The sequence below is a fragment of the Bombus vosnesenskii genome, unplaced genomic scaffold, assembly GCF_011952255.1.
Source record: "Bombus vosnesenskii isolate JDL3184/JDL3185 unplaced genomic scaffold, Bvos_JDL3184-5_v1.1 scf7180000013294, whole genome shotgun sequence".
Taxonomy (NCBI): Eukaryota; Metazoa; Arthropoda; class Insecta; order Hymenoptera; family Apidae; genus Bombus; species Bombus vosnesenskii.
This window is the reverse complement of record NW_022882945.1, coordinates 126915-154881: the sequence shown is the minus strand read 5'-3', so window position 1 is coordinate 154881 and position 27967 is coordinate 126915. Positions and strand designations below refer to the sequence as shown.

Sequence of the window (27967 nt, the reverse complement as noted above, 5' to 3'; positions counted from 1 at the left end):
TTATTTTGGACTATTTTGATCCTGCTTAAGGAGGTATATTTGGATTCATATTTAAATTAATCTATTAATATCTATATCCATATATACATATACATAATTATTTTATTACATTATTATAATGTATATAATAAAAATATTATTAGCTATCTATTAATAACTATAAATATCGAGAAAAAAATAATTTGGACTATCTTGATCCTGCTTAAGGAGGTATATTTGGATTCATATTTAAATTAATCTATTTATATCTGTATAATATCTATATAATGTAATAAAATAATTATATATATATATATAGATAGATAGATAGATAGATATTAATAGATTAATTTAAATATGAATCCAAATATATCTTCTTAAGCAGGATCAAAATAGTCCAAATTGTTTTTTTCTCGATATTTACAGTTATTAATAGAGAGTTAATAATATTTTATATTTCGACATTTTAATACCGAAATATTTGACGATTCTTTCAATACTTTATGTATTAAATAATCTGTTACAAATTTTATGAAATATCTTTTCGGATAAAATATCTTATAAATGACAATTAATCTATAATTGTATATTTACCTATTTTTGCTGTTATACATATTTTTATTCAAGAATTAACCAACGCCCTACTTTTCGGAATCTTATTACGGCCCTGTTTCATAGTCGAATTGATGGAGGGTGGGGTATACATGGGGGGAGGTTTGGCTCACTATTTGCTCGATGGTTGCCACTGTCGAGTTTCGTAGTTTCGACAGTTCAGCATCCTAATCAGTCTTTACAGTGATTATAGAGAGATAGGTTTATTCATACCTTTGCAAAATTTTACGACGAACGTGAAGGTGTTCATGTAAAAAGTTCTAAAGGGAATATAAATCAAAAGAACCAAAAAAAGACAATGTTGAGTCTTTGCCGTCAAGCGTTAATAATTAACAGTCAAAAGTGAGTAGCCAAACGCGAAATTACTAACTAAAATTACACGTATAAACAAAACTAAAGCTTTCGTATTCTGTGTCTTGTGTATTTTATCAGATATGTTAAATCCCACTATGATATATTGATTACTTTCGCGCATTAACACACATACTATGTAATAACGATCATAAACGAAGGGGCGCGTTTATATGTAGATGTCAGCTCATTGGTGTGTTATTGGTCCTCTGATTCATTTTCTTTGTCTAAACTTCTCTGTTCACATACCTCTTCGTCTACGGAAAGGATAGACTACTTTGTGGGCTCCATCGGAATTTTCCACTATAATATGGACGTGAAAGGTGTTTTTTGGTAGTTTACCGACTATCATACTTTCGTCAATGTATTTTTGTATTTTTTTCTATTTAATTATTTTTGCGGGTCACTTTTCAATGTCCATTTTAATGCATTACTCTTGCGCTTTTTTTGTAAACCTATATTATAATATATAGAACATATTTGTAAAATTTAATAATAGCCAGATTTGTAGTATTGACTGTAAATGTGAACATAGGTACGAGGATGCGTGTAGGAAGCATGAACTTTATTATATTTATTATATATGAACGTGTCATATCACTTGTGTATATATATATATATTAAATATATTGCGAAATGCATATATATATATATGTACGTTTTTCGATTTTAATTTGCTTTGTTGAATGATTCTTATAAAATTATTCATAAATATTCATACTTTGAGATAATCAGATTACGTGTTAACATTACTTTGAAATAATATTTTTATTCATTGTATATATGTGAGCGCCCTTGAAACATATTTTTACAGACCAATACATATGGATAGAGCAGATGGTAACATCTGCTATAACGGACGTTTGTAAATGTATAAAATACACAGCAAAATTTTATGCGGTAGCGCCAATATTCGCTTATTGATACGTAACATTTTTTAGATTACAACTATTTCTTTCCGATTTGTTTGAATTCAAAATTTTACACACAATGTATGTCATGTAATGTTTCGCGATATTTTGGAAAGGAATGTATTACTGAAAATAGTGAATCTTTATTACAAGGCCGCTTTGTATAGTTAAAACGAGCGTACCTTTATATCGATTCATTCACTTCACCCATTTAACTTATCCGCAACTTCATTGATTTAATTCAATTGGGATAATTTTCGTTATCAAATTAATGTGTAATTAGTAATGCAGCGATAACTGTAATGACATGGGTCATTGAATTTCTGTTATGTAATAATCTGACCATGAATGTCGGCTTGACACATGTAAGCAAGTTTAAAATAACATTCTTCCCTGAAAATAATTTCTCTCCTTTTTATTTATGTAAGATATATTTTTGATTTTATTTTAGACTTTAAATAAATAAAAATATTGCTTTTGTGTTATAATGCATATAGAAATAAATAATAATTTTTTATTTTTATAATTTTTGTATTATTTTCTATTACCTTTATCATTTATTAAAATAAAAGATTGATTAGAGAAAATCTTGTGCTGAAGATAACATCATGAGTTTAACTCTTACTACAAAGTACATAGATAAATATTGACAGATGGTATCAAGAAGTTAATATGTATTCTCTCTTTTAATCTTATTATGTTCTATATCAGTAAATTTAGATACGAGTACATTTATAAACATTATGAATGTATAAAAGGATATGAAAATACTTGAAAAAAATGCTAAAATTGAAATATGTTTGATTTCTTAGATTTTTATTACTTGTAATTATATATATTTCATACTTTTCTAAACAGAGTTGGTACAAGATGTTTAGGAACAATAATACCATTACCAAATCCTGCTGAATTTCCTTTGGAAAATGAACCTGTCCTTAATTATAAAAAAGGTAGCCCTGAGAGGGCAGAATTGGAAAGAGCTTTGGATAAAATGGCCAGTGATTGTGAGGAAGTACCCCTGGTTATTGGAAATGAAGAAATTAAAACAGATTTATGTAGATATCAAGTTATGGTAAGTTAACAAGTACAATAGTAAAGAACTAACATACAGTAAAAAACTAACAATAGATTATATATTAGTGACAGTTATGATATATATTTCAGCCACATAATCATAAAGCAAAGGTTGCAAAATATTATTGGGCAACACCTGATCTAGTCAAAAAGGCAATAGATGTTGCTGTAAAGGCTCAGCGTGAATGGGAAAAATGTCCATTTGAACAGCGTTTAGAAATCTGGTTGAGGGCAGCTGATTTGATGGCAACAAAATACAGACAGCAATTAAATGCTGCTACAATGCTCGGACAGAGCAAATCTGTTATTCAAGCAGAAATTGATAGTGCAGCAGAATTAATTGATTTTTTTAGAATGCATGCATATTTTGCCAAAGAGGCTTTAAAATATCAACCAATTTCAACCAATCCTAAAGTAACATTAAATTCAATGAGATATAGAGGAATGGATGGTTTTGTTGCAGCAGTATCACCATTCAACTTTACTGCCATTGGTGGTAATCTTAGCTATACACCTGCTTTAATGGTTTGCATTTTTTTCATTATTTCATTTTTATGTATCTTACTATACAAATGATTTATACACTGCAAATTCAAGTGCAGTATATGTTATACAATAAATGTATATTACAAACGTTGTATTACACATTTTAGGGTAATGCAGTACTCTGGAAGCCATCTGATACAGCTGTACTTTCTAACTGGTGGATTTTTAAGATATGTAAAGAAGCTGGTGTACCACCAGGTGTAGTCAATTTTGTTCCATGTGAAGGACCCGTTTTTGGTGACACTATAACTGCTTCACCTTATCTATCCGGGATTAATTTTACCGGATCAGTTCCCACGTTTAATCGTTTGTGGGTGCAAATTGGTAAAAATCTGGGAAAGTATAGGAACTACCCCAAATTAGTAGGCGAATGTGGCGGAAAAAATTATCATTTCGTACACGCGAGTGCTGATGTAGAGTCAGTTATTAATGGGACCATACGAAGCGCTTTCGAATTTAATGGTCAAAAATGTTCAGCTTGCAGTAGAATGTATGTTCCAGAATCATTGTGGCCAAAGGTAGATTTCACACATAGTTTTGATTTCAGTCTTTTCCTATTTCAAACACTGTTATGTATATAGATAAAGGAAGGCCTTTTATCGCTTCGTGACGCACTTAAGATTGGCGACGTCAGAGATTTTACCGTGTTCACCGGAGCCGTTATAGATGCTACTGCATTTAAAAGAATTTCTGGTTACATCAAACATGCCAAAAATTCGCCTAATTTAGAAATTATCGGCGGTGGGAAATACGATGATTCGTACGTTTCATTTTACATACAATCTGTTAAATATGTATTTTCTTATTATTTTTAATTCCTTTTCTTTCCATTAGGGTTGGATACTTCATTGACCCGACAATAGTAGAAACAAAAGACCCTACAGATAAGATAATAACACAGGAAATATTTGGCCCTGTATTAACAATATACGTTTATAAAGATTCAAACCTCGATGAAACGATGAAATTGGTAGAATCCTCGACACCTTATGCTTTAACTGGATCGATATTCTCGCAAGACGAGTAAGCATTTCATTTCGTTTTTAACATATTTGTACTTTATCTCATTATATAATGTTATCCTTCAGAAAATGGGCGAGAAGAGCTCTCGAAGAATTTAAATATACAGCTGGCAATTTCTATGTTAATGATAAATCGACAGGCTCGGTCGTTGGTCAGCAACCGTTCGGTGGTAGTAGAATGTCTGGAACAAATGATAAGGCTGGCGGACCTCATTACGTTCTTCGTTGGGCATCGCCACAGTCAATCAAAGAAACATTTGTTCCTTTGCGTGAATACGATTATCCATATATGAGGTCTTAGATGTAAGTATTACTAACAGCTTGCAGTTATAACGTGAAGATACATATACTGATGCGACAGCATCTTATATTACAAATTGAAAAAGAGCAGATTTTCGGGTTGTTCGATAAGAAATAATGAAATATCTTCATGCATTTCTCTATGTGAATTCATGAAATTTGCGTATAAGGCGCTATTTGCACTCACAATGCAAGTGACATGGGCTTTGTAGGAATTTATACTATAAAGCAAACTGCTTAAACACAAAGTAATTCACGATAAAGATAGTCGACTTTAAAAAAAAAGATTCAAGTATTCAGTGGTTGTTAATACATTTACCAATTGAACAGTATTTTTTTGTTTTTAATAAATGTGTTTATCGATTTGATGTTACATAGCGTACAAGAAAGACGAACATATGAATAAGTACATATTTCTAAACTACTTACAAAGTAGTCTCGACATAAGCAACATAAACGCAAGTCCACCTTAATACATATTTGCTGCCAATAGATAACACTAATGTTCTGCAAGTTGCAGCGTGTAGAGTCTATATTATTAAGATCAAATGTTTTAGTACAATAATATTTTAATATCTCAGGAATTACTATATGTGGTTGCAAACAAAGAGGCATTTTTTTTGGTCTTACATTACAGTGATACAAGAAATTTTATAACAATATTATTCAAGTATGGTGATCGAGATAAATAACATCTGACGGTGTGTTTGAAGATTGTGATGAATGCGTACTAGTTAGAAAACCATCTGCTGTGTTTTTCTGACCTTACTTTTTTATATTCTTATATAGATCATTTACAATGGTTGATATTACATTATAAACGCGCAGCAAAGAAAACATTCATTTTACTGTGTAACTTACAAGACAATATGTAGACGCGGGACGAACACAGTAAAATGCAAAAGTTACCCTTAAATCCTTACATTGTGTTGTCAAGCCTGATCGTCGATCGTTTAGGCATGTTATTGTTAATAGTGTGATTGAGATAAAGTATCTTGCAAATCGAACAATTATTAATTATTATTAATTAAATATACAATAATATGTTAGATGTTGTGGCTGATGTTACGATGTAATTTAATTTAAGTGTACCATAGCAATAAAAACACTATATAATTAGATATTTTTAATATAAATTTTTCAATTGACTCATCAGTCATCTTGATTTATCGTTGCGATCGATAGCTTTCGTTACAAGTAATTTTACATTCCTAAAATTCCGAAATTAAAGATATGTACATAATTATTATTAGCAGTACACTTAATCATTGAATAATCTAAGGATCGCAAATAAATGCCACAGCAGGTAAATAGAATGTTCGTCTACTCCTGTATTGTCAGTTACCCTGTAATGATAATGTTGACAATAATATTGCATTCTCAAAAAATGATGATTCCACTTTTATGAATCGACGATTACGTGAATGGTTATTACAATTTAAATTATTATTATTATATTATAATGGCACAGATGGTAATAATTAGATATGGCCATGTACTGAAATATCGACCGATTATTTCGAACTCACGTCAACAGAGTTCGCAATGACGTCAATTAACATTCACTAATATTTTCTTTGCATAAAATTTAGCTGTAACCTTAAAAACAGAATATCTTTAAAAATATTTTTCAAAAGTTTCATTCAAACATTTCTAATGCTCCTTAAAAATATTAAATAGTCATAAGACATCTGTTATACTCTGTTCTTTACTTATTCTATTTTATCAACTCTTGATAGATAGACTTATATCGAGATATTTAAAGCTACAAAAGATATCAATTTTAAAGATGCACATTTAAATTCGTATTTCTTTATATAGCTGCGTTTTTATTTTGAGCTATATAATCGACAAAATTATATTTTTCAAATATTAAAATTTTTAAGCATTTTCTTCGATCTGTAATTGTAGATAAGGAAGGAACTTTATGTCTTTTAATCCCTATGCAGTTCCTGGCCATCAAATTAGGATCACTTAAAACTTTTAATTTTCTTTCCTGTTTTTAGTGATATTGAGAAGCGTGAACGAATTCTAACATTAAAGTTTATTACTTATTACGCTGTTATACATATACATGCTAGTGATTTGTATTTCTCCCCTTTATTTTCGTTATAGGGCTATAGCTCATATGCTTTCCCGTATGATCCATATGCACTGTCTTTGTGTCTGCACTATTGTGTTAAATTTCTGCGTTTTTGTCCACAGATTGAACATAAGTAAGTAGAACGTAGCATTTAAAGATGGGTATATAGATGATTTGATCATGGTCCAGACAGTTTCAATGGCATTCAAATTGACAGAATTATTCAATCATGAGTACTTTTTAGCTTAGTATCCTCGTGCCACTTTCATTACTAAGATTTCGTATTAGTATTTATGAATTGTTTCTTATTGTTGAAATTAAGAACAATTCGCCATTTATTTGATACAATATATGAGTATATGATATAAATATTATAACCAGAAAAGGTTTCTACATGTAACCCGAATTCGATGACCTGGAATGTCTAAAGCAAATTTCGTATTTTTTGTGTAGACTTATCAGCTGGAGGACAAATTACCTCCTCTTCCTTCTCCTCCTCCTGCCCCCCCCTCCCTCTCACGTCCTGATCGTACCATTTGCATTTTTCACAGTTCCTCGTTTCCCTTCGTTACTTGGTCGCTGGAACTTTACCTTCCGTCATTTCCACTCGACTCTCTTCGCTCCTCCCGTTCATTCCTTCTTTTTTCTCTTTCTATTTCTTTCTCTTTCACGGCACGTCGATGGCGCCGCTTTGACGAGCCCTGGAATGGGGTTGACATTGGAAGACATCGACGGAAGAAGTGGGATTCGATGGCTTAGGAGAAATCGTCGTTAATGGCTTTGCCGAAGGATTTCCTGGCGTTCTCGGTGCTTTTTTACGAGTTTTCCGGGCGCGACGATCTAAAGCGCTCACTCAAATCAAGATTTTCACCTTTTCAACGGCAGATGAGGCGGATGGCCAACCGTCCTCGCCTTGACGCGACGCCGTTTTTTCTTCATCCATCTTTCGCCGCTTTTCGTCCTCCACGATCCATCCTTTCTTTCCTTTCTCTAGTTGAGCCCTTTCAGGCCCTCTCCCCACCCCTCCTTTTTTCCGTGCTCGACTAAATGACTTGTTTTTTCGAGTTCTGCTTGGATCATCTTGTAGTGGGAGGATGAAGGTCCCGTCTTCTGCCCGGTAATCTGAAATTGACGTAATGATGATGGATGCACGGTCACGAAATTAATCGCTCCGTTTTCAATATCCTTGGCTACGGGTCCTACGTTCATCATAAGAGAGAACCGATAGTATTACTCGAAGATATCGTAGAAACGTAGAATTGCAAATGCGTGGGAATTATTGAGTAACGCGGATAAATGTATAAAATGTAAATTGAAACGGTCACTTAAATAATTATTTCGTTCGTAACAGAATCTCTTTGCTTTTATCCTTTCAAGCATATCTTTTCGTTCGATAGTAGATGTAAAATCGAAAGAGTTTCCATTCCACTCGCTCATTACCGCATATACATTGTTAAAGTTCATTCTCGAAAGCAATTGTTTGTCGGAAACAGAATGTCGTTATTATCGGCAAATATCCAACAGTGAACGAACAATGAAACCAAAGATTTAAAAAGAACAAAAGAAAATACGTTGCAAATTTATTAATTAGCGTGCAACCGACTGGTTCATTAACGGCCTCTAATGGAACACGTGTATTTGAAATTTAAGGATTTCATTGGCAACGGATACAATAGTAAATCAAGAGAATTGGATTTTTTTAAAAATCTCATCACGTAATGGTTTCAAGGTTTCAAGAATAGAAATATTTTAAACGTAAATCGTTCGAATGAAAAATACAATGAATTTTTATTTTAATTAACGACAGTTAACGCTTGCTCAAATGGAGGAGTATGTTTCGAAAATGATGATATAAGTGATCTGGAAATGACTGAGTGATTATTTGGATAATATAATTCTCGGCAAGACGTTGAGATTGGATAAAGAAAAAGCACTTGAGTTCCGTTATCAGTTCGCAGACGATGCTTATATTCTGCTCTCACGCAATATTAATCGTAGAGGAGCAACGTTTAAACATTTCATTTTACTATTTCATACACGAAATAAAATTACCGCTCTTCCATTTTGTCTTGCATGGCTTCCTACATAATTTTCCTTTATGCAACGTCCGAGTAAACAGACAGATTTCTAACGGAAGAGTTGGTCGTTCATCCTACAGAACACTTGTTAATTGTTACATGAAGTCACATACATATAACATTTATTATCTTATATTACGTAACTATTTTATATTACAAAAAGCAAATGAAGAGAAACTTTATTTAAAAACACTTATTTAAATTTTGAAAACAAGACATTTTCTAACGAAAGCAAATTAACGCGAGAGTGACATGTCCATATGCACTCGTATTATATTAGTCTTATCTACTAGGTATACTATAGTTTAGAGATTTCATACGTAAACTAAGCAAAGTGGAAACGGTTATAATGAAATTTAAAGATAGTTTTGCTTCCTATAAAATATCACACGATATACCGATCTATAAATTTATCGTTCGCTATACAAACGTTAAAATAACAAGTTTAAATTTGCCACAAACTTAACAACTCGCCAAAACATCAAACTTAAAACAAAGCGTGTATCGACAAGGATGCTACGAAATACTTGGAAATAGATGGTCCGACGTTTCGTCTCACGACGAAGACTCTCGTGTCAATATCCCGGCGAAATTCAATGATATCCGAACAAGGCGTGCTCGTCTTGCGTTGCAAGAATACAAGCAACCAGAAGATCAGGGTACGAGAGTAAGAGAGAGAGAGAGAGAGAGAGCAAAGGCGATACTACGGTGGCACTCGTGGGGTGGCGTTGGGTTTTAAAGGGTGGGAAGGATACAATATTTCAGAGTGGCGACAAGGAGCAAGCCTGCTTGCCACTGGCAAATTAATTAAATTCCTAGAGGCTGGCTGGAAAGGCTAAGGGGTTGGTTGGCGAACCGGGCAAGAGTCCTGTGTTCAGCTCGTGGGAATATTGTAATTAAGATATGCACTTCCACCCTCCCATTTTACCCATTGCAGTTTCCACACTCTATCCTCTCACTCTTGCCGCGGTGGATGATTTACGCTTCGAAGGACGCGGTATTGTCTGTTTCGACCGTTTCTAAATTGCATCCTATTATGGTTTGGGGCTCGAGGTTGACGCGCCACCGAGATTCTACTTCCTCTTACGGCTCGCTGCTTCAAATTACTCCATTCTGATTGACGCTTAATGCTTCTGTTTATATTGTGCGGTGTATACATATGGAAATGGGTTGAGCGTGCACGCGAAATAAGGGTCGAAACACGCCGGGGGTTTCGTAGATTCGTAAAATGGAACGATGGCCGAACCAGATGTTCTCGTATTGTCCCTACGTTGCTGGAATTCCTATTTCTTTCTTCTTTTTTTGCCGTCGTTGCGATGCTCTTTTCATTGTCGCGATGTATTTTTTTTTTTGCTCTCCTTATCCTTTGCTTTCTTTCTGAACCGAAATCTCATTTTCGGTACGTGTACTTTGTTTGTTCTTTTTATTATTGGAATACTTAGCTCAGCGTCGTCGTGCTATTTTCGCGTCAACATCTTTAAATCGTTTTTTTACTGTTGAAACTTCTCCTACGTGTTCTCGTATTGTATCTTTATCGCTGAAATCAATTTTACTTGTTTATGTATTCCCGAGCTGTATTTTTGCTACTGCAGTTCACCGTTTCGAAAGTTGTATTCCTCCCTTGTTGCATCCGCGAGTGTGGAAAACTTTTCAAAGTTTCAATTTCATCATGCTAGAGTACCGTACGAAGGTATTGCTGAAAGAAAAAAGCTTGCGGGATTGATGGATTATTTTCCACACTGCGCTGGATTGGACACTCTCCGCGCAAGTAGTTGGAATCGGAACTGGTCAAGAATGATTTCACAGAAAATGTTCATACATTAGCGATCACGTTACCATTGATCGATCACAGGGTAAACGTTAGTAGTATAAAGCAGCTTTGAGTAATCGCATAAGAACAAAAAAAAAAAAAAAGGTTTAGGGAATTAGTTTTACCTAAAATTAGGATCACTTAAAGTAGGATGATTTAGGATCACAGCAAGTAGTAGTTCTGTATTGGATTTTATTAATAAATTGGAAAAGTTCGAAACTCAGAAGCATCTTTGTACGTGTTTGTCAAAACACATCGGTCGGATACTCGACTGTTTTTTTACAAAATAAACGGTGGTGTTTTTTCAAAGTTTAATCCTACAAAGCAATATTAAAACGTGGCAGATTAGCATAGTGTATACAGTCTACGCGACGAAAAAAACGAAAAAGAAAAAATATTCGTTCTCTCCCCTTGCGTATGGAAATGCGATGAAATTTTCCTCCGTGAATCACCGAGACCGGCGTGATCACTGTTTTTCAATATTACCAGAACATCGCTGTTATTCACTTTGTGTTTTCAGTGAAATTTCAATCTGCGTCGCTTCTTTTTTTCTATGTATATTCCCCATATCTTACCACGTTTCCCTTTATTTTGCTGCTTTGCAAATATTTATTTAGACATCGATATACAGCAGCCCATAAAAATATTCGTACACTGGTAGAAATTTTCTGCCAGTATATAGTGCGCTCTACGATGTTTCACCATTTTGACGATCATTACACGACATTATTGTTCATAGAAGGTACGAAATATTTAACGCAATATTTAGCGCAACGATTAGAAAAGAATTTAAGCTGTGAATTATTCGTTACATTAATAAGCCTCGATATTCAACGAGATCTTATTTTAGAAATATTCAAGGAAATGAGAGAAATGTATATTTAATCCCAAAATTAAACAGGAGAAGAATTTTGTTTACATGGGATTGATTGTTAAGGTCCTTTTTGAAGTAATTACTTCAAGAAAAACTCTACACCTTTTCTCGTGTATATCCGTGACCTGGAGACCGCTGTTACGAAGAGAATAAAATTTTGAAAAACATTCGAAATAAGGAGAGATCCATATTATTGTGTCTTTGAATACAAATTTTGTTTTGTATTACAAGGTTCAGGAACAAAAGAGCTTTCTATTGCTGTTTCTTGCAGCTTTCAGCTAGAGCTACACACCAAGATTAACTTGTGTTGTCGTTTGCTATAAATATAGGAACATGCTCCCTATCATACCTTCTTGCTATTGTATTGTAACACTGTAAGAGTGATCTGGATCAGCATACACTATACCTATGCTTATTTCAATATATTTTTCTATTACAAATTCTTCCACTCGTTCCTCTATCAGCCAACCTCGACAGCCCTAACTCTCCAAGTTGCTTTAAAAAAGCCACTTACTATGTTTTTGCCCTATGATCTTTGTACTTAAGACGACTATTCATTTTTACAGGAAATATCTTCCAACTTCTATATTATATTTTGAAATCGATTTCAAATTTTATCGATGTAATCACGACGTGTATGTAAAAAGTTTCCTATGCTAAGTATTCAAATACTTTCAGCGAGCGACTGTATATTTTTACGTAAAACGAGACTCTATCACGGATACGTATTAAATGTAGAAATGTCAACGAAACGTCCAGATAGGTTACAAAATTCTTCGTTTTGACCGCGCGTATTTCCATAAACAAATGACAGGTTTCTGTAGTCTCGTGTCGTGTCGTAAAAAATCGATCCACAAGCCGTGGTGTCCGATGGGACCCGGTGTCCGACTGATTTTTATAGAATTAAAGAACGAAAAAGAAAAGCTCGATTAAACGATGTCTTCTGTCGATATCGTGAGCCACAGAGCGACGAAGATGTCCAGGCCCGAGAAACCGGTCGAGATTTTAGCCTTTTCATAGAGCGAAAACGAGATTCATTAAGTTTACCATGGCGAGCATCTACGCTCTGTTTCTCACTTTGATCCTTGTGTTTTCTATCGTCGTTCAGCTCCAAATGTTAATCGTATGTAATTAATATAAATATATTAATTAATATGAATATACGAAGTATCTTTTTGTAATATCGCAAAGAAGATTTCTAGTCTGAAAAACTTCTTAGAGGTTATCACGTTTCTTTTTTCTTTAAATTGAACGTTTTTAACGAATTATTTAATACATTGTTATTTTACGAATTATATTTTCATAATTTATTTGAATTTCATTTATTGGGATGAAATTGTATTTGTCCTTTCGTTAAATTAACTCCTTTTTGATCGAATTAAATCATCCAGTTGTGAAGTCGTTATTTGCATCGGCAGTGTTATATCGCTTACTGGCCACGATAATGGCAATTCTCGCGGGGAATAAATTCGTATATTCTGTAGCTATAAATCAGAATTAGCAAACTGCATCGTTTGCCGAGCGTCCAAGCTAACCCACTTTTGCCCTCAATGTCTCGCGTGTATTTACATTTCACTTTCTTAGTTACGTATGTTAGAGCATATACGTTTAACGATTGTATAGAGCTTCGTAAATTCAAATCACAGGAGTCACGATAAAACCATAATACCTTGCTCCATAGGCAGATCCAAAGAAGCTATGCACGATTTTCCATTACTACGCGACCAACGCGGAAGATTCCAACAAATCATCCGTCCGTAACATACTGCAACACTATTCCAAAGAACCTAACGTCTTCAGCGTTCCCAGCTCCGATTCCAAGATATCGTTGACCAACCTGAGAACTGTTTCATCTTGGCCAGTGATACCGAACCAAACGCTATCGATTCCTAACCCAACGGTCAAGACAGAAGCTACAAATTCGATGGAAACTGAGCCGAACGTGGTCGCAAAATATTCGTCCACGTTCGTGAAAACCGATCAGGTTTTACCTGTCGTTGACATCACATGGGATTACAATTCGTATCGATTCAAAACGTTTGAGTCGTGCTTACGGAATTGTTACGGGGATAGGTACCCACCAGGTGAAGTGGTGTTGAACTCGATGCAGCTGAATCTGTTGGATTCTCACACGAACGTCCCGATGAACGTTGCCGGTCTATTCGATTTCATGAAAGAAGAGAGCGAACCGCGTTTGAACACCGTGTCGAGGAAGCTGGAAATTGAGTATCTTAATCCGTTGGATCACTTTGTGACGAAACAACCCGGTAGACCGGAGACTATGGAGAGATTCACGGAAACGGATGAGCAGGATCGGTGGTACAATACAGCCAAGAGCCAAGAGGAGAACGATATCGGGCCCGTAATCACCGGCCGAGAAAAGAATCAGCCGAATCGAAGATCCTCCAGGAAGATCGAGGCCCCTTGCAAATGCTATTTGTCCTCGTCTCGGCGTGTTTGCGGGACGAATGACTCTTGATCGGGAAGAAACCCTCTAGAAACGATTGGAGAACACGGTCGCTGGCTGTTGCCGGGGCATCGATTAGGGCAACTAGCTTGATTGAGAAGAAAAGGTGGCGAGAAATATTTGTCGCGAAATTATCGCTGCTTCTTTCTTATTCTACGAAGGATTCTACGAGTTTCTTCCTTTTTTTATATTTTATTCTGACCCGTGGATGAGAGAGAAGGTTCAAGGGATTTTTGAGATCTCGCCGAGGGAATTTTATAATTTACGGTTTATACTTTAGCGCGTGCAGGATACTTGTTTCATGGTACTAGTATTTTTATACACGGCTTTGTTTAAAGATTTTTCTCTGGAAATATTAGTCTAAGTAACTTAGACGAATAAATTTCTGGCTACAGATGCGATTTTTCTGGCGCTTCTTTCGAGTTCTATCGATTCTCTAAGCGTTACACGTAGGTAATCAGGATAAGTTAATTCTTATTTATGGATCATTGTCGTTTCCAGTGTCAAATATTTTATTCGGTGTAAAGCCTGTTTATTTCTAGGCGACAGCTAAAACTTAAAAGATAAAATTTGATAGAGTAGTAACGCAAGGATGACAGTCATACGTATTCAAGTAAGTTAACGATTCAGATTCTATATATACGAAAAAAGAAGTCGAAAATATAGAATAAAAATTTAAAAATTTAAAAATTTTAAAAATTAAAAAAATAACGTCAATCTAGACAACGATCTACATTGAGATCCGTTATAACGAGACGTAAAAAAGTGCACGCGTACCGAGCGAAAATTCAAAGTCGATTTTCTCGAAAACAAATTCTCGGAAACGAAAAATTTTTATTCTATATTTTCGACTTCTTTTTTCGCGTAGAATCACCCCTTTTCCGCTTGTACCACCAGTTACCAACCACCCTGTATATAATAGAAATTAGAAGTAAATATCTGAAATCAAATTATGAAATAATCTAATAACTATCTAACAACCAAAGATATCAGTTCAAGGTTAATTAGATTGTTATACATCTGTTCAATCAACGTGATTAAATAATACAGTATCGGGGTTGATATCATTTTAGCGCTGGCGGAGTACGAGGTTTGGCTGTAGCCGGAATCAACGTCAACCGTGACAATGATGTTTGTATTCGCTATTGACAGATATACAAGGGTCACGTGTCTATGTATTTCGGTCTTGCAGAAGCTCCGTTTTAAATAGAAATCGATAATGGGTAATAAGGATTGGATAGGGAGGGAGCTACCACAGGATAGCTTCCTAGGAATTGCGTCTATTTATTGATCGTCCGCTGTATCGGAATATTCAGACGAACCATGGCCTCTATCCACTTTTGGCTCGTCTTACCCTTATTCCTTGTTTCTCTTGTCGTCCTTGAACGCGAGTGTCTCTATACTCTCGTAACCAATAATTTCAAGGAATTCAGTAATACCGAAATAACAATAAAATATATGATTATTGACGGTCTAAAAATTGTATAGTATAGGACAGAATTGTGAGAATTCAATTTTAATGCTGGAAGCACCGATGATATTGTATTGGGTTGTAACATAAATTCGTATACATACATGTACTATATAATTACACATATATTAAATATATTCATATATTAGTTGGTATACATATATTATCTATACATATATTCTAATAAATAGTAGTAGTAGTGAATTTATTCATTTCATCTTATTAGCCCAGAAAGTGGACTTGGTTACATAGGTTGCTACTGTAACTCGTACTATTATCGAACCTGTTTTAGATAATTATTTCTTTGGTTTCTATTCTAAAACCGTTTCTGCTTCGCTATAAAGCATTATCGTTCTTTAAAACTACCTTAAACTATTTCATTGGCTTCACACTTTGCGCAGCTTCCTTTGCTCATCTCCTCTCCGCCTCTTTTCCTCCTTTTTATCTTTTTTGGCCATTCCGCTTTTCGCTCCTCCATTAGCATTTCTTCCACGCTTACGTTTGTTCTATCAATTCTTTTGCATATCCTCCATATGTTCAAATGCCTTTTCGCTGGTTTTACAAAATAAGCATCTCTTTTCCTTTTTACTCACCCAAAATCTACATGCATTCTCCAAGTTGCTATACCTTGTTCTTCTCAATAACTTTTGCTCCCTAGCTTCCGTCTCTACCTTAAATATTTTGGTACACTTCCTATGGCTATTCTCCCATTTTCGTATTTCCTGTTATGTCTACATCCTTGTATTCTAATCCACCGCTTCTCTCTTTGTACATCTTCTTCGCTACTCCTTAGAACCTCACCTTCATCTTTTATTTCTCCATCTCTTTCTCTCTCTTTTTCTTTCTTCTATAAGTTCTCTACTCCTTCTTGTCTTTATCCACATTCTTTGAAGTGTTCTAACCTTTCATATTGCAGTAAATATAAGAACAGGATGAATTTATGTTACGACTGAATAGTACGAAGTTTGTGTATACTTGTACATGTTATATATGCAGAAATTGAAATGAATGTCATATGAGAAAATATTAGGGTTGTAACATACGCAAGTCCCCGTTTCTTCGTTTAGAATAATAAATAGGAGCACAGGACGAATTTATGTTACAACCCAACACTTTTATCGATCAAGCTGTCACGTTTGGATGATTCGTTCCAACTGTTTCACGATGGCAAGCCGTTGGTCGAAGATGAGAATTAATTGCGTCGGGAGAACGATCATCTGTCAAGAAATCGAAAGGAAAAGGCCGGGAGATAGATCAGTTGTAAGATGGAAAAGCGTAGCTTTCCTAGCTGTGCTATTAGCTCTTAAGCTAAGCCGGAAATTCCAGACCGGAAACCGGCAGTCGCAGCTTGGCTGGATACAGTGAGGCAAAACAAAAAGATCAAAGAGAGACAGAGATAGAGAGAGAGAGGTGCAAAGAAGAAGGAGAGAGAGAGAGAGGCTGAAGGATGGAAAGTTGAGTTGCGCGAGGAAAGAAAAGGATTTATCGTGGATCCAGCATCGAATGCGTACTCTCACGCGGCCGAAATGTTGATAGTTTGTTTAACGCCTCCTATGCACTTTTTGAGAAGGATTCGATTAAAGCCAGCCTTTACTATTGTCGCTCTAAGAAACCTACCTTCTTCTGCATCGTTGATTACGTTATCGTCATTTTTTTATTCTGAGCAAATGACAGAAATTTTTCTTGTCGCGATTGAAGGAATAAAAAATAGGGAATGATACGCTTCAAAGTAAAAAGATATTAGTGGACTGCGAATATTTACGCAAGTTCATACTTTTTATAAATACAATTCAAGTGATCGAATCTAAACAGATAGTATCCTGCTTGTTTACGTTGGAAATAATTGTTTATTGGGAAGTTGTTATAATCTGCGAAATTACACGTGACGTGTAAAAACGAGGGAAGATAACAGTACTGCAACAAAGAAAGGAATATATAATGGAAAAACCATTAATTTTTTGCCGGAGTACTTTGATCGACACTGTATGCAAAATAATCACGTTGTGAAATACGTGTAAATATTGAAACTTTGGCTTTTTGTATAAGTATCGATAATGTATCAAAATATCTACATTTGTTTTATTTTTCAATTTAATTCACTTTTATTCCTTCGTATCTTTGTCCCATCTTAATACGTTGGTCCTTTTATTTCATTATTCTTCATAAATCATGAATACTAGAAATAATTCCAAACGTTTGAACGATAACGATAAGGGGGATGGTTCTTATCGTTAATCATCTGATAAGAAATTCTACGCAGTTTGTACATTATTTTTCATTATTTGCAACTGTTACAGTAACATAACAGTTCCTTTTAGTTTGTCTGACGACTTGGCCTCACGACAGCTTCACGGGAATTTGAATTTTAAAGCGCATTCTTTCGCGATACCTGTGCACCGTGTACAAAGGAAAAAAGTCACGTTCCTTCTTTAACCCTTTTTGCTTGCAGTGTCGTTTCGCGCGTCACGCGTTGCATCGTGTCTCAGACACGTAACGCAGATTCCACCCACCCGCACCCCTATGAATTTTCATCACGATACTTCATGAAAACCCATTTGGATCTGTCTACTTTTTACTGAACCGTGCACGCAAAACATCGTAAATGGAACTCAGATTACGCGAATCTACAGCAGTTTTATCTAAACGTAAATCAACAATTTTACATTGTGATTCTTTATTCCTCTTCGAATCTTATAAGACTTACAAGAATTTGCTATATCTTCTATGAATTAATCGGTTGATCCAGTAAGATGAAAAGTGAATAATAATTTTTTGTTAGAAAAATCAAAGGATAGATAAACTAACATTCTTCTAATTCCATTTTCATCATCTTCTTCGTGCTACATGAGCGTGACACTTACGAATTGAGCACGTAAGAGGTAAATGGCTCAACTTTATCTTCCACTTACACGAAGAATAGAATTTCCTTTGAGAAATAAAAAAAATCAATATACCTCATATATATTACGAATGAAAGTTTTTGTTACTATTATTTTTAATCTCTATTAGCCCTTTATATTCCTTTAGTGAGAATTATTTTTAAATTTACAAATTTAGATTCACGAACTTATAACGTTCTCCTCCTCGAAGACGAATTCCTCATTTTTAAAAAGTTTCGCTATAAAAGCGTGGGAGAGAGGGTACGAAAAATATCGTCGACATGCAAAGGATTAACGTTTCTATCAAATCTATCCAGAATGAATCGAATACAATCGAAATTTTATGCGCGTAACGAAACGCATGGGGCAAGAAATAATCATCGCAAGCAAAGGTGAATACGTCGCGGAAAATCGGATTTCGGGCGAGCATCATGGAGCTAAGCGTCTCGAAAATTTGAGCACGCCGTCGAACGAGGTTTTATCGGGTTTCACGACAGGGAGGTGAGGAGAATGAGAAGGTGGAAAACGAGAAGAACGCTGGAAACATGCAGGAGGCGGCAATAGGATTTCGTGACAAGTCGATTTGCCGCGGAGCAAAGTTCTCGGATTCGTCGGCGTCTTCGTCTTTTACGCGTGCTTTCATGCTTTCCAACAATGTCTGCGGGAAAATTCGTGCCATTCGATCGTCGGCGAATGGAATTGCGATAATCGGACGCGAACCCATGTGTTTCGTTCTCTAACTTTTCTCTCTGAACAACATAATGATAAACTAAGTTCAGCTTAGTGGGATTTGGTGAAAGAATGAAATATATGTTGTTATCTCTGGCAGATATACGATATTGATCGCAAATTTGGCACGCTTTTTGGAAAGTTTCTGTTGTTCGTCTGAAATTAATTCGCTACAGATATAGATACTTATTTTCTTTAGATTTTTGAGTAGAAATTATACGAGCCTAAAGGAATTCTAAATTGGCGTTTTGAATTTCTACCGAATATTCAATTTATGGATTTAAGCTAATTTGCGAGTGATTGAATTATTCGTTTGTCGCTCGTATAAGACGTAGTACTATATTTTAAGTATTCTATCCAAGTCTATAATCTTTCCACGTATGATCGTCGAAGAACATTTTGACGTTACCAGTACGAACATTTTACCTGCTATGTCTTGTATTTTATATTTCGAAAAGTTAGGAAAGATAGAAAAATCAGAAAAGATTTGCTATACTTTAAAATACGCTTACTTACGTTAGTAATACACCGATAATAATTGTTCACTGTGACTGTAACACAGCGACTGTAAAATAGAATTAGTACGAAAAATTGGTAGATGCTATCACTCTAAAGAGCTAAACATTGAGAATGTAGCGTGTAGCTATTCGAAGCTCTTGATCGCTGACGTATTTATAGCAGCTGTTCGAAGGAAGTGGGATCGAGCGGAGCGCAATTAAACCAGCGGGCTCGAGCAGGTTCACGGGAACTCGGACGTTACGCGTGCAAGTACGATTTCGAAGGAGGTCGGTTCGAAGGCCGGGGAACTCATTTCGCGGGCGCAACTTTATGGAGATCGATGCTTCGGGAAATAAAAGCTCGGCTATAACTTCGAGTGCCTCGCGGACGGCCGATTCTCGTAGCCATCAAAGGATGGAGTGCCGCGAGGATTTGCCTATTCCATTACGACTCCACCTTTCTCCGTTTCCGATTCCGATATCTTCTTTCGAGGTTGCCCTCGTTCGTGGAAAGCCATTCTGTGGCGTACAGTCAAACTTGCCGATGAATATAAATGCCAAGGGCAACGTGGGGCCGACTTAATGCCACTGAAACGGGCCAGGCCGGTAGAGACTTCCGGTCGAACCATCAATCTCGCTTCTTGCCGTTTGCCTCTCCGTTCGTATCACGCGGATCGTTGCGCAGACGTGGTTGTCGAAGGGGGATGGATAAGTCGATCCGGGTGTTCCATTGTCGGGTAAGTTGTATCCTTAGCCTCGTGTGTTTGTATTTATAAGTTGTTTCTGAACGCTCGTTTATAGAGTGTTTGGGTAAAAAGGTGATAAGACGAAATGGTTATGAGTTTGGTAGAGGTTTTAGAATGTTTATTGTTATCTCTGACGTTAGGTTGAGACCTTAAATGGGGTTTTTACGAACGCAATTTAAAGGGACTTTTATTAGTATTGGGAATATTGATATTGGGATATATATTTTAATATTGGGTATAGTTTTATGAAAAAACTTACGAAATGTCTGAAAAAGTATTCCCTGTTTTTCTATTCAGATTCAATTTTTTTATTCGTACTTATGAAGATACGAATTTGCATCAACATTCGCAGTTTAATTATTAATATAGGACACGACGTGTGATTCTCATTGTTAGGTAAATCGTATTGTAGGCTGTTCATGAAGGACTTTGGATGTATCATATATTTATTGTTACTATACGTATACTATACGTATGTAACAAATAATCATTATTCGTTATCGTATACGTATATGCGCATTGTATTTGTTTGAAAGATTGCCTAATTAGTTTGTGTACTTTTTTTTTAATACTGAAAATACCTATTTTAAAAGGAGAAGATAGAAGTTGTTAAGATACTAATCTTCTTATCGCTCCTTCGTATTTATTTTTACCTGACGGTTTGCACGTATCTCTCGTTTGATACTTCCATGATAGACGTTTCAAAAATCGGAAGGCCGGGGTAAGAATGTACAAAGGTTAAAGAAGGTGCGCATGTTTTGCTAACGTATGACGTTTAGTAAACTGAATATGAGAAAGGGACTGAGAGAGTACGATGTACAAAAAGGAGAGGGAGATGAAGAGGGACACGTGTTTTCTTGCTGGACATACCTATGGACATGTCGGTAAAGCTATCTTGCTGATGTTGCTTTAGACACGAGAAACGTACGGCGATAGTACGGAAGGTCTATGTATATGAAGGGATCGATGGCTAACCGAGAACTTGCGGAAATAGGGATTGATGGATGGTCATCTACCAGCGAGTGCGAAAGGTGTTACGTATGCTTCACCGAAGCGACTTTTCAAACACTCAACTTCGTAAAAACTTTTCCCAATATCAATAAATATGTATCAATAAATTACGAATAATTTAAGGTGGTCCAATTATGTGACTCACGTTTGTGTGATAATATTTTATATAATATTCACAAATTCTCTATATTTTTAATATCATTATGTTTATCTTCTGATACGAGGAAACTGTAAGTGAAGTTATGTTCTAACGTAGAAATCTGTAGATTGTAAACATCGAAGCAGGTCATTATACATGGCCACAAAGGCTGAAGATTCATAACTAGATCCTCCAGATAAATATTTTATGTTGTATTTTTGAATTATTTCTTTTTTTGGGAAAAGTGCATTTATACTTCTGTAGCGTTTCTCTACTGGGTTTTTCATGTATAGATGCAGCATTTTTTCTGTAATATTATTATACGTAATATCATGCATAATAATAAACCTCTTATAAACCTTTCGTCATACTCTTCAAGAGGACCCATCATTTCAAAAAAAGCTATACTTGTACCACTTTTCCATTAAATGCAAGTCCCTCATAGAGTGCAAAGTTAAATTATTTACGATTTCGAAGATAAGTTTCAACCAAAATTTTCGTACGCGAATTCTTGGGCGACTAAAATTGCATCCTATAAATGTTACCTATATATCTCTTAATACCTCGTATATGTGTCACTACTGCGTAATATTACTACGTATGATTATTTATCTATATTATTTGTCTAAATGTTTCTATAAAAATCATTCAACTGCTGTCACTCTTTTCAAGGGGAGGCAACTCCCGAAGGAACAGTCGACTAACGCGGTATTTACGATTCGATCTTTGGTCTCAGTATGCTGGTTCGCTACTTCACGGGTCGGATCTGTATTTTTCTCCCGATCTAACGCCCGGAGACATTCCGTTTCACACGGCGTCTCATTCCTTTCCTTTCTGCCCGTTCGTCGGCATCCATCGGTGTCCTTTTAATCTTTCTAGCCAGCTTTCCACGGCAGATTTATTCCCAAAGATTCGTTGACCGTCTCGAGGCAGCCGTGTTGGTCGCTTGACACGTTTAAATGGCTCGAGAATCACCGACTTCAGGGGAAAGAGCTCTATCAACTGCCCAGACAAAGGCGCGCTCCCGAACGAGACAGACCCTGTTTCTCCTTCAATTCTGTCTTGTTCCGTTTCAATTTCTCTTCCGTCTTACTTCTTTGCCTTTCCACACACGAGACTTTGACGTATATCTCGACGCTCACGATCATATGGTACTTTGTGAACTGTGTGGATGTTAGTAGGCGATGGGTGCAACAAGTTCTTGAGAAGGGAATTTGAATTAAAATTTGTCTTAATCGACGAAGATATCGCGGGAATAACGATAAGCTGAACAGAGGTAGTTTTTGATAATTAAAAAATTCACGCATTAAATATCGTAACGAGTACTGTACTTCGGATATATTTCATATTTGTGTGTCGTGTGTAGACTGTGCATTTTTTAAATTAAACAATTTTTCATGAACACATAAATATCTACAATTGATTAATTATTCGTATTTTAAAGTCGAGATGTATATAGTGTAAATGTAGATAATTTCCTTAGAATATAAATCTTCGTAAAAGATTGTGAACACGGATTTTATAGCGTCGATCGTCGACCATTTTTATCGAGACTCTCGAAGAATGTCTTCTTCGTAGATTTTCGAGGAAAGACGGCGTCGAAATCAAATCGCCCGAGGCGCTCAAGTCTGCCAAACTTTACGATCGATCGTTATTAAGCTAACTCGTTTTACCATTAACGACGGCGTAAACCTGATCATTGAGCAAATTTATATAGATTTTCGAATTGTTTCGCGTGAGCAACCATCGTTCTCGCCACTTCTGGCCTTTAGAATCCGGAGAACTACGCGAATTTCGCAGAAAATCGACGATAATGGCGGCGACGAGGCTAGGGTACGATGGAAACGAAGTGCTTGAAAATGTGTTCCCGGTTTCTCGAATTGTATTACATAATTACTTCGAAGAAATATCCTATAGAAAGTTCGTGTTTTCGGAAGAGCGATACTTTTCGTTTAATTTTTTAACGCTCTAAACTTCCATGATCAGAACTATCAAGTCTGAGAGTTCTTTTTTCCTTTGATCTTTCGTATCTTTTCTAGCCTATCTTAGCCTATCTTTTCAGAAGCTTTTTTTTCTGGAAACGTGACACTTTGTAATATTCCTATTTTTCAAGCTGATTGTAATCCACAATTAACTCTTTATAACTCGCAAGTCATGTACTTAATTGCTCATATATACGCTTTTCAATCTTCATTTTATTTATCAATCATTTGCTATATCATCGATCGCTGATTTATTCTCTGATATCGATAATCTATAATCAATTAGAATTTCTTTTTTTTTTCTGTATAATCTTACATTTTAGTCTACAATCTATAATATCGAAGTCTTATTGTACGCAGTATTTCGACTTTGAAAAATTTCATTCGACATGTGAGAAAGTATCTCGTTTCGGAATGCGAAAATTCGGCAGAGGGAAGGATCACAGAGAAACAAAAGAAAATATTCAATTTTATCCTTATTCTTCGTTTAAAAATCGACATGCGAGGGGATGACAGTGTCGTGAAAGAGGTAAAGGGTCGAATTCCGTACTAGATCGAAGATAATGGCAGCGATGAGACGGAAGAGAGTCGATCACAGAAGTCACTTATCGACCGAAGGAAGTCGTTTAACGCTTCGTTACGAACGGAATTCCTTCTTATTTTATCTATCGCCTCCTCCTTCTTACCGAGCAAGGAGAATGACATTTCAGGGAAACAGAACGAAATTGGCATATTGGCAGGTCCTTTTTTTTATCATTATTATTATTGGCTCTTCGTCACTGTTTAACTTCATATATAACCGACATGTACCTAGTGGGCAAATTGCAATATCTGTAGATATTTGGAATTTTTGTATGTATGTCAAAATATTTTTCCATAACGTATATCAGAGAAAACTATTTGCAAAAATACTCCAAACGAATTTATATTAATAACTTTCGTCGACGTCCAAACTCTTCGAAAATTAATCATTTTCCCCTTTTATATGCAACGATATATTTAAGAAAATAATTTTCGAGTAAAAAAAAATATACGTGTGTATAGTACGCGTGACTATCCTACATCGACACAGTATAAAATAAATGTACTATTATTCTAAAATCGCTGTCTTCACCTTCCATTCGGCGGATTTGATCAAATCTTAGCTTTTTCTCTTTCCAGCCCAAATCAATCGTTCTAGTTCCTAATTCCTCATATTCAGAGAGAATAAAAGCTTTGGAAATATCCTGAACAACCGAATCCACTCTTTCATTCGACGTAAATCGTTCCAACATAGGGAACCGCGAAGAGAAGAGAGGAACGTAAAACGAAAAAGATCGAGGTCGTGGAAACAGGATCAAAATGGTTAAGTCGATGGAGGTTCTTCATTTCGCTGGACCTTCAATCTGCTCGCGTAAGTCCTGGCTGCTGTTATCTTATCGATTGACTTTATTACCTAAGTATACTTGGTACGTGAGTAGCTCGAGGGGAATCGGTCGATTCTGTGCCAGACATTGGATCGACCATTGCTGCAGTGTCTAGTCATAGCGCGCTAAATGAATGGCACTTTATGACGCCATCCTCGTTCCAGTTGCACGTCCCGTACATTTGCCATTCTATGAATAATTGTTTCTCCATGGAAACTTTCCATTACGCGCATTTCAGTCTTGCATTCTTGTTCACGTCAATATCCCGTGAAAGTACACGGGATATTGTGCAGAGTTGTATGGAAGTTGGTTTAAACAGCTGGTATTTGAGTAATTACAGTGATGTACGAACACATATTTATTTGGAATCGTCAGTTTGATACGTTCACGAAAGTGTACGAACGCTAGCCATATGGAAAATTTGTTATGTATCATATCGTGTGTGTTATTCATATAAAACATTTTGAGATTTCATTAGTGTTGTAACAAGGCACGGTTATCGTGATTATATCGATGAATATAATAATATACAAGAGTACATAGATAAGATAAAGAAAAAAATAAGAAGGAAGATAAAAAAAGAAAGAAGGTAATTATTTGAAACCAACGATGAAAATGCGTATAAAAGTTACAAAATATTTGAAGTGGTTTATTATACGTGTTGGTAGAGACGAGTGATAAAAATTGTAATAGTCAATTATATTAAAATCACTTTAAGTACAAGCACAGAGGTAGTGTATGCTGGTTGTAATCGTCGCTCGCTATTCGACTGTATCACTCGCTATAATCATTGTCCTAGAGAGCATGTTCGTCTATTTGTATCGAGCGGTGGAATTACAAAAAGCTCAAATGCAACTCCGGTTGACGATTAGAAACAACGGTGATAATGTTTTGTCCGGAGTTTGTTTACCTTTGAATCTAGCAGACCAAAACAACGTTGGTACTCCAAGGCACAACAATACGAGTCTCTCCCGATTTGAATCTTCTGTTGACTCATGTGCAAATATTTATATATGTGACATATTTGTCGCAAATGTATATGTATTTAATAAAAAATTAGTATACTACATGAACAGTCATCTGAGGCATATGCATAGTAAGGGTTGAATATTGTCTCAATGAATATTGAGGTTTATTCATACGAATAATCGATTGTTTAAATATTTTCGTGACGATGATGGCCAAGAAAATACCGTAAATTGAAGTGAAGTAACAGAAGTTGAAAGAAATTTATAATGATTAATTTTGGAAATTTAAAACCAGTACTTTGACGCAAATCTAACTTTTTAACATTAAGAATTCGAATAGGATATTATAAAAGATTTTATTTCTCTGTAAGAGACGACATATTTCTTATCGAGTGTTTACATTTAAAAGCGCCGATTTTCGAGATACCTTATCTTCAAATTACATTTTTTAATTTCAAACTCTGAGAATTCATGGAAACTGGAAGCCAATTTATCCAAGAATGATTAAAAAATAAAAAGAAACCAGGAAAATCCATGCATTTACGCGAAGAAGTGGTGTTGTAAGGAAAAAAGGATCGCAGTGAAATCGGCGAGAAAGAAAGGCTCTTGAGCGTTTCGCCTCGGGAATCGCTCGTTTTAATCGCGGACGACGATGCAACGAATTAGTCGTCGTTCCGTTTTAAACCCTTTCTTCGCCACATGGCTCGAGTCAACGAGCTTTCAGAGGGTCGAGAAAGCTTGGAAGCTGGTCGCAAGGTGCGAAAGCGTGCTTGAAGTATAGAGAAGGTGGTTCTGGTCGAAGAAAGAACGAAGGCAGACCGGAAGTGGGATGAAGATTGATACGAAACAGTGAAAGGGAAGAGACTAGTCACTGATGGAGGTGGGCAAGAGAGTTTTCTCAGGGAAAAACATGTCTTCGTCTATTTCCCGAGCGAAGGAAATTCTTTGTGTTTTTAAATTAAGTTAGCCCACGGAAAAGCCATGCATTCGAACTTTATCCTCGTCCCTTGCTTTCTTCGAACGCTTTTTCATCCTTCCACTATTCTTATTTCGGGTTCTCCAGCAACGCTTATCGCGATTATTTAACGCAAATTGCTTCTCTGATTTTTATTGCTCATTATAAAATAGTAGTGTGAGATAAATATTTACGATTAGAATAAAAAAGAAAAGTAAACTTCACGCAGATAAAAATTCTTTCGTGACAGTAATTTCTATAAAATGTTGTCAAAATTGGTAACTTTGTAGCTCTTTATTTCAATAACTTTGGCTTTATCAATCATAAGCGTTAAGATGACGTTTCAAAAAAAAAACTTTAGCGTTACGTTTTTCAGATAAACGTTAAGATAGAGAATATTTTTTGTTTGTAGCTGACACGGTGTAAAGGAAAGGACGCATGTGACGTGAGGATACCAGATTCCAAGCTCTTAGGTGCACGTTTATATTCAAAGGTCCATTAGCGGAGCAGCGTTAATTAATATTTAACTTCCTGTCTGAAGCAAAGGGTATTTATTACGCTTTGTATCAGGTGTCTGTAAACTATACTCGGGACGTGGTTATGATAGCTTACTTTGGTTAATTTCCAATGTATACATAAACAAAGTCGGTCGCCACTCTCTCTTGTTTTTAGTGAGTTACTTGATTTTCTATCGATAGTTTCGATAAACAGGCTCAGGTCGGCTGAAATTGCCTACGGTGCACCTGGTTGCATTCATAAATAAATGCATCTTCCTTTTAAGGGTACCAAAAGTAAATTTCTCTACCATCAATTTTCATAACATCAAATTTCCACGTTTTGAAGTTCAAAATTTTATGTCCACGAGAGAAAGTTTCATATTTTCGTAATTATTTATATCGTAATTTCCAAATATGATACTATGACTTTCTTGAACTCTTCAATTCAAACTTTACCATCTTTTAGGATATCGTCTATACTTCGAATTCTTATATATTCCATTATTCGAATTTCAAAAACTTGATTTCATCGCTCCGTTGAAGTCCCATCTCTCCAATAACGTCGTCATAGTATCAAGTT

At 35.6% G+C, this 27967-nt stretch overlaps 2 protein-coding genes across 4 annotated transcripts in view; both read left to right on the top strand.

Moving 5' to 3' along the window:
* Positions 1-691: 691 nt before the first annotated feature.
* The window catches only part of LOC117232948 (delta-1-pyrroline-5-carboxylate dehydrogenase, mitochondrial), a 58888-nt gene continuing 31612 nt past the window's right edge, over positions 692-27967 (top strand). The window contains exons 1-8 of one of the 3 annotated variants that reach the window (XM_033492760.1): positions 692-933; positions 2712-2925; positions 3018-3452; positions 3581-3991; positions 4055-4233; positions 4308-4496; positions 4562-4798; positions 7332-7349. In XM_033492760.1, the coding sequence (XP_033348651.1) occupies positions 890-933; positions 2712-2925; positions 3018-3452; positions 3581-3991; positions 4055-4233; positions 4308-4496; positions 4562-4796 (1707 nt within the window). In that variant the 5' untranslated portion in view covers positions 692-889 and the 3' untranslated portion in view covers positions 4797-4798; positions 7332-7349. Of the gene's footprint in view, positions 934-1120; positions 1266-2711; positions 2926-3017; positions 3453-3580; positions 3992-4054; positions 4234-4307; positions 4497-4561; positions 5917-7331; positions 7350-27967 lie in introns of those variants that run through there. The other 2 variants (XM_033492761.1, XM_033492762.1) reach the window with 2 other exon arrangements.
* LOC117232949 lies at positions 11951-14758 on the top strand. Its single transcript, XM_033492763.1, has 2 exons — positions 11951-12763; positions 13322-14758. Exons 1-2 carry the CDS (start codon positions 12689-12691, stop codon positions 14117-14119), a joined length of 873 nt encoding a protein of 290 aa, XP_033348654.1. The 5' UTR covers positions 11951-12688; the 3' UTR covers positions 14120-14758.

Excerpts from the sequence above, each read along its gene's own strand:
- LOC117232949 (XM_033492763.1), top strand. The coding sequence starts at position 12,689 with ATGGCGAGCATCTACGCTCTGTTTCTCACTTTGATCCTTGTGTTTTCT. Across the intron at positions 12,764-13,321 it reads TTCAGCTCCAAATGTTAATC|GCAGATCCAAAGAAGCTATG; the intron begins GTATGTAATTAA and ends CTTGCTCCATAG.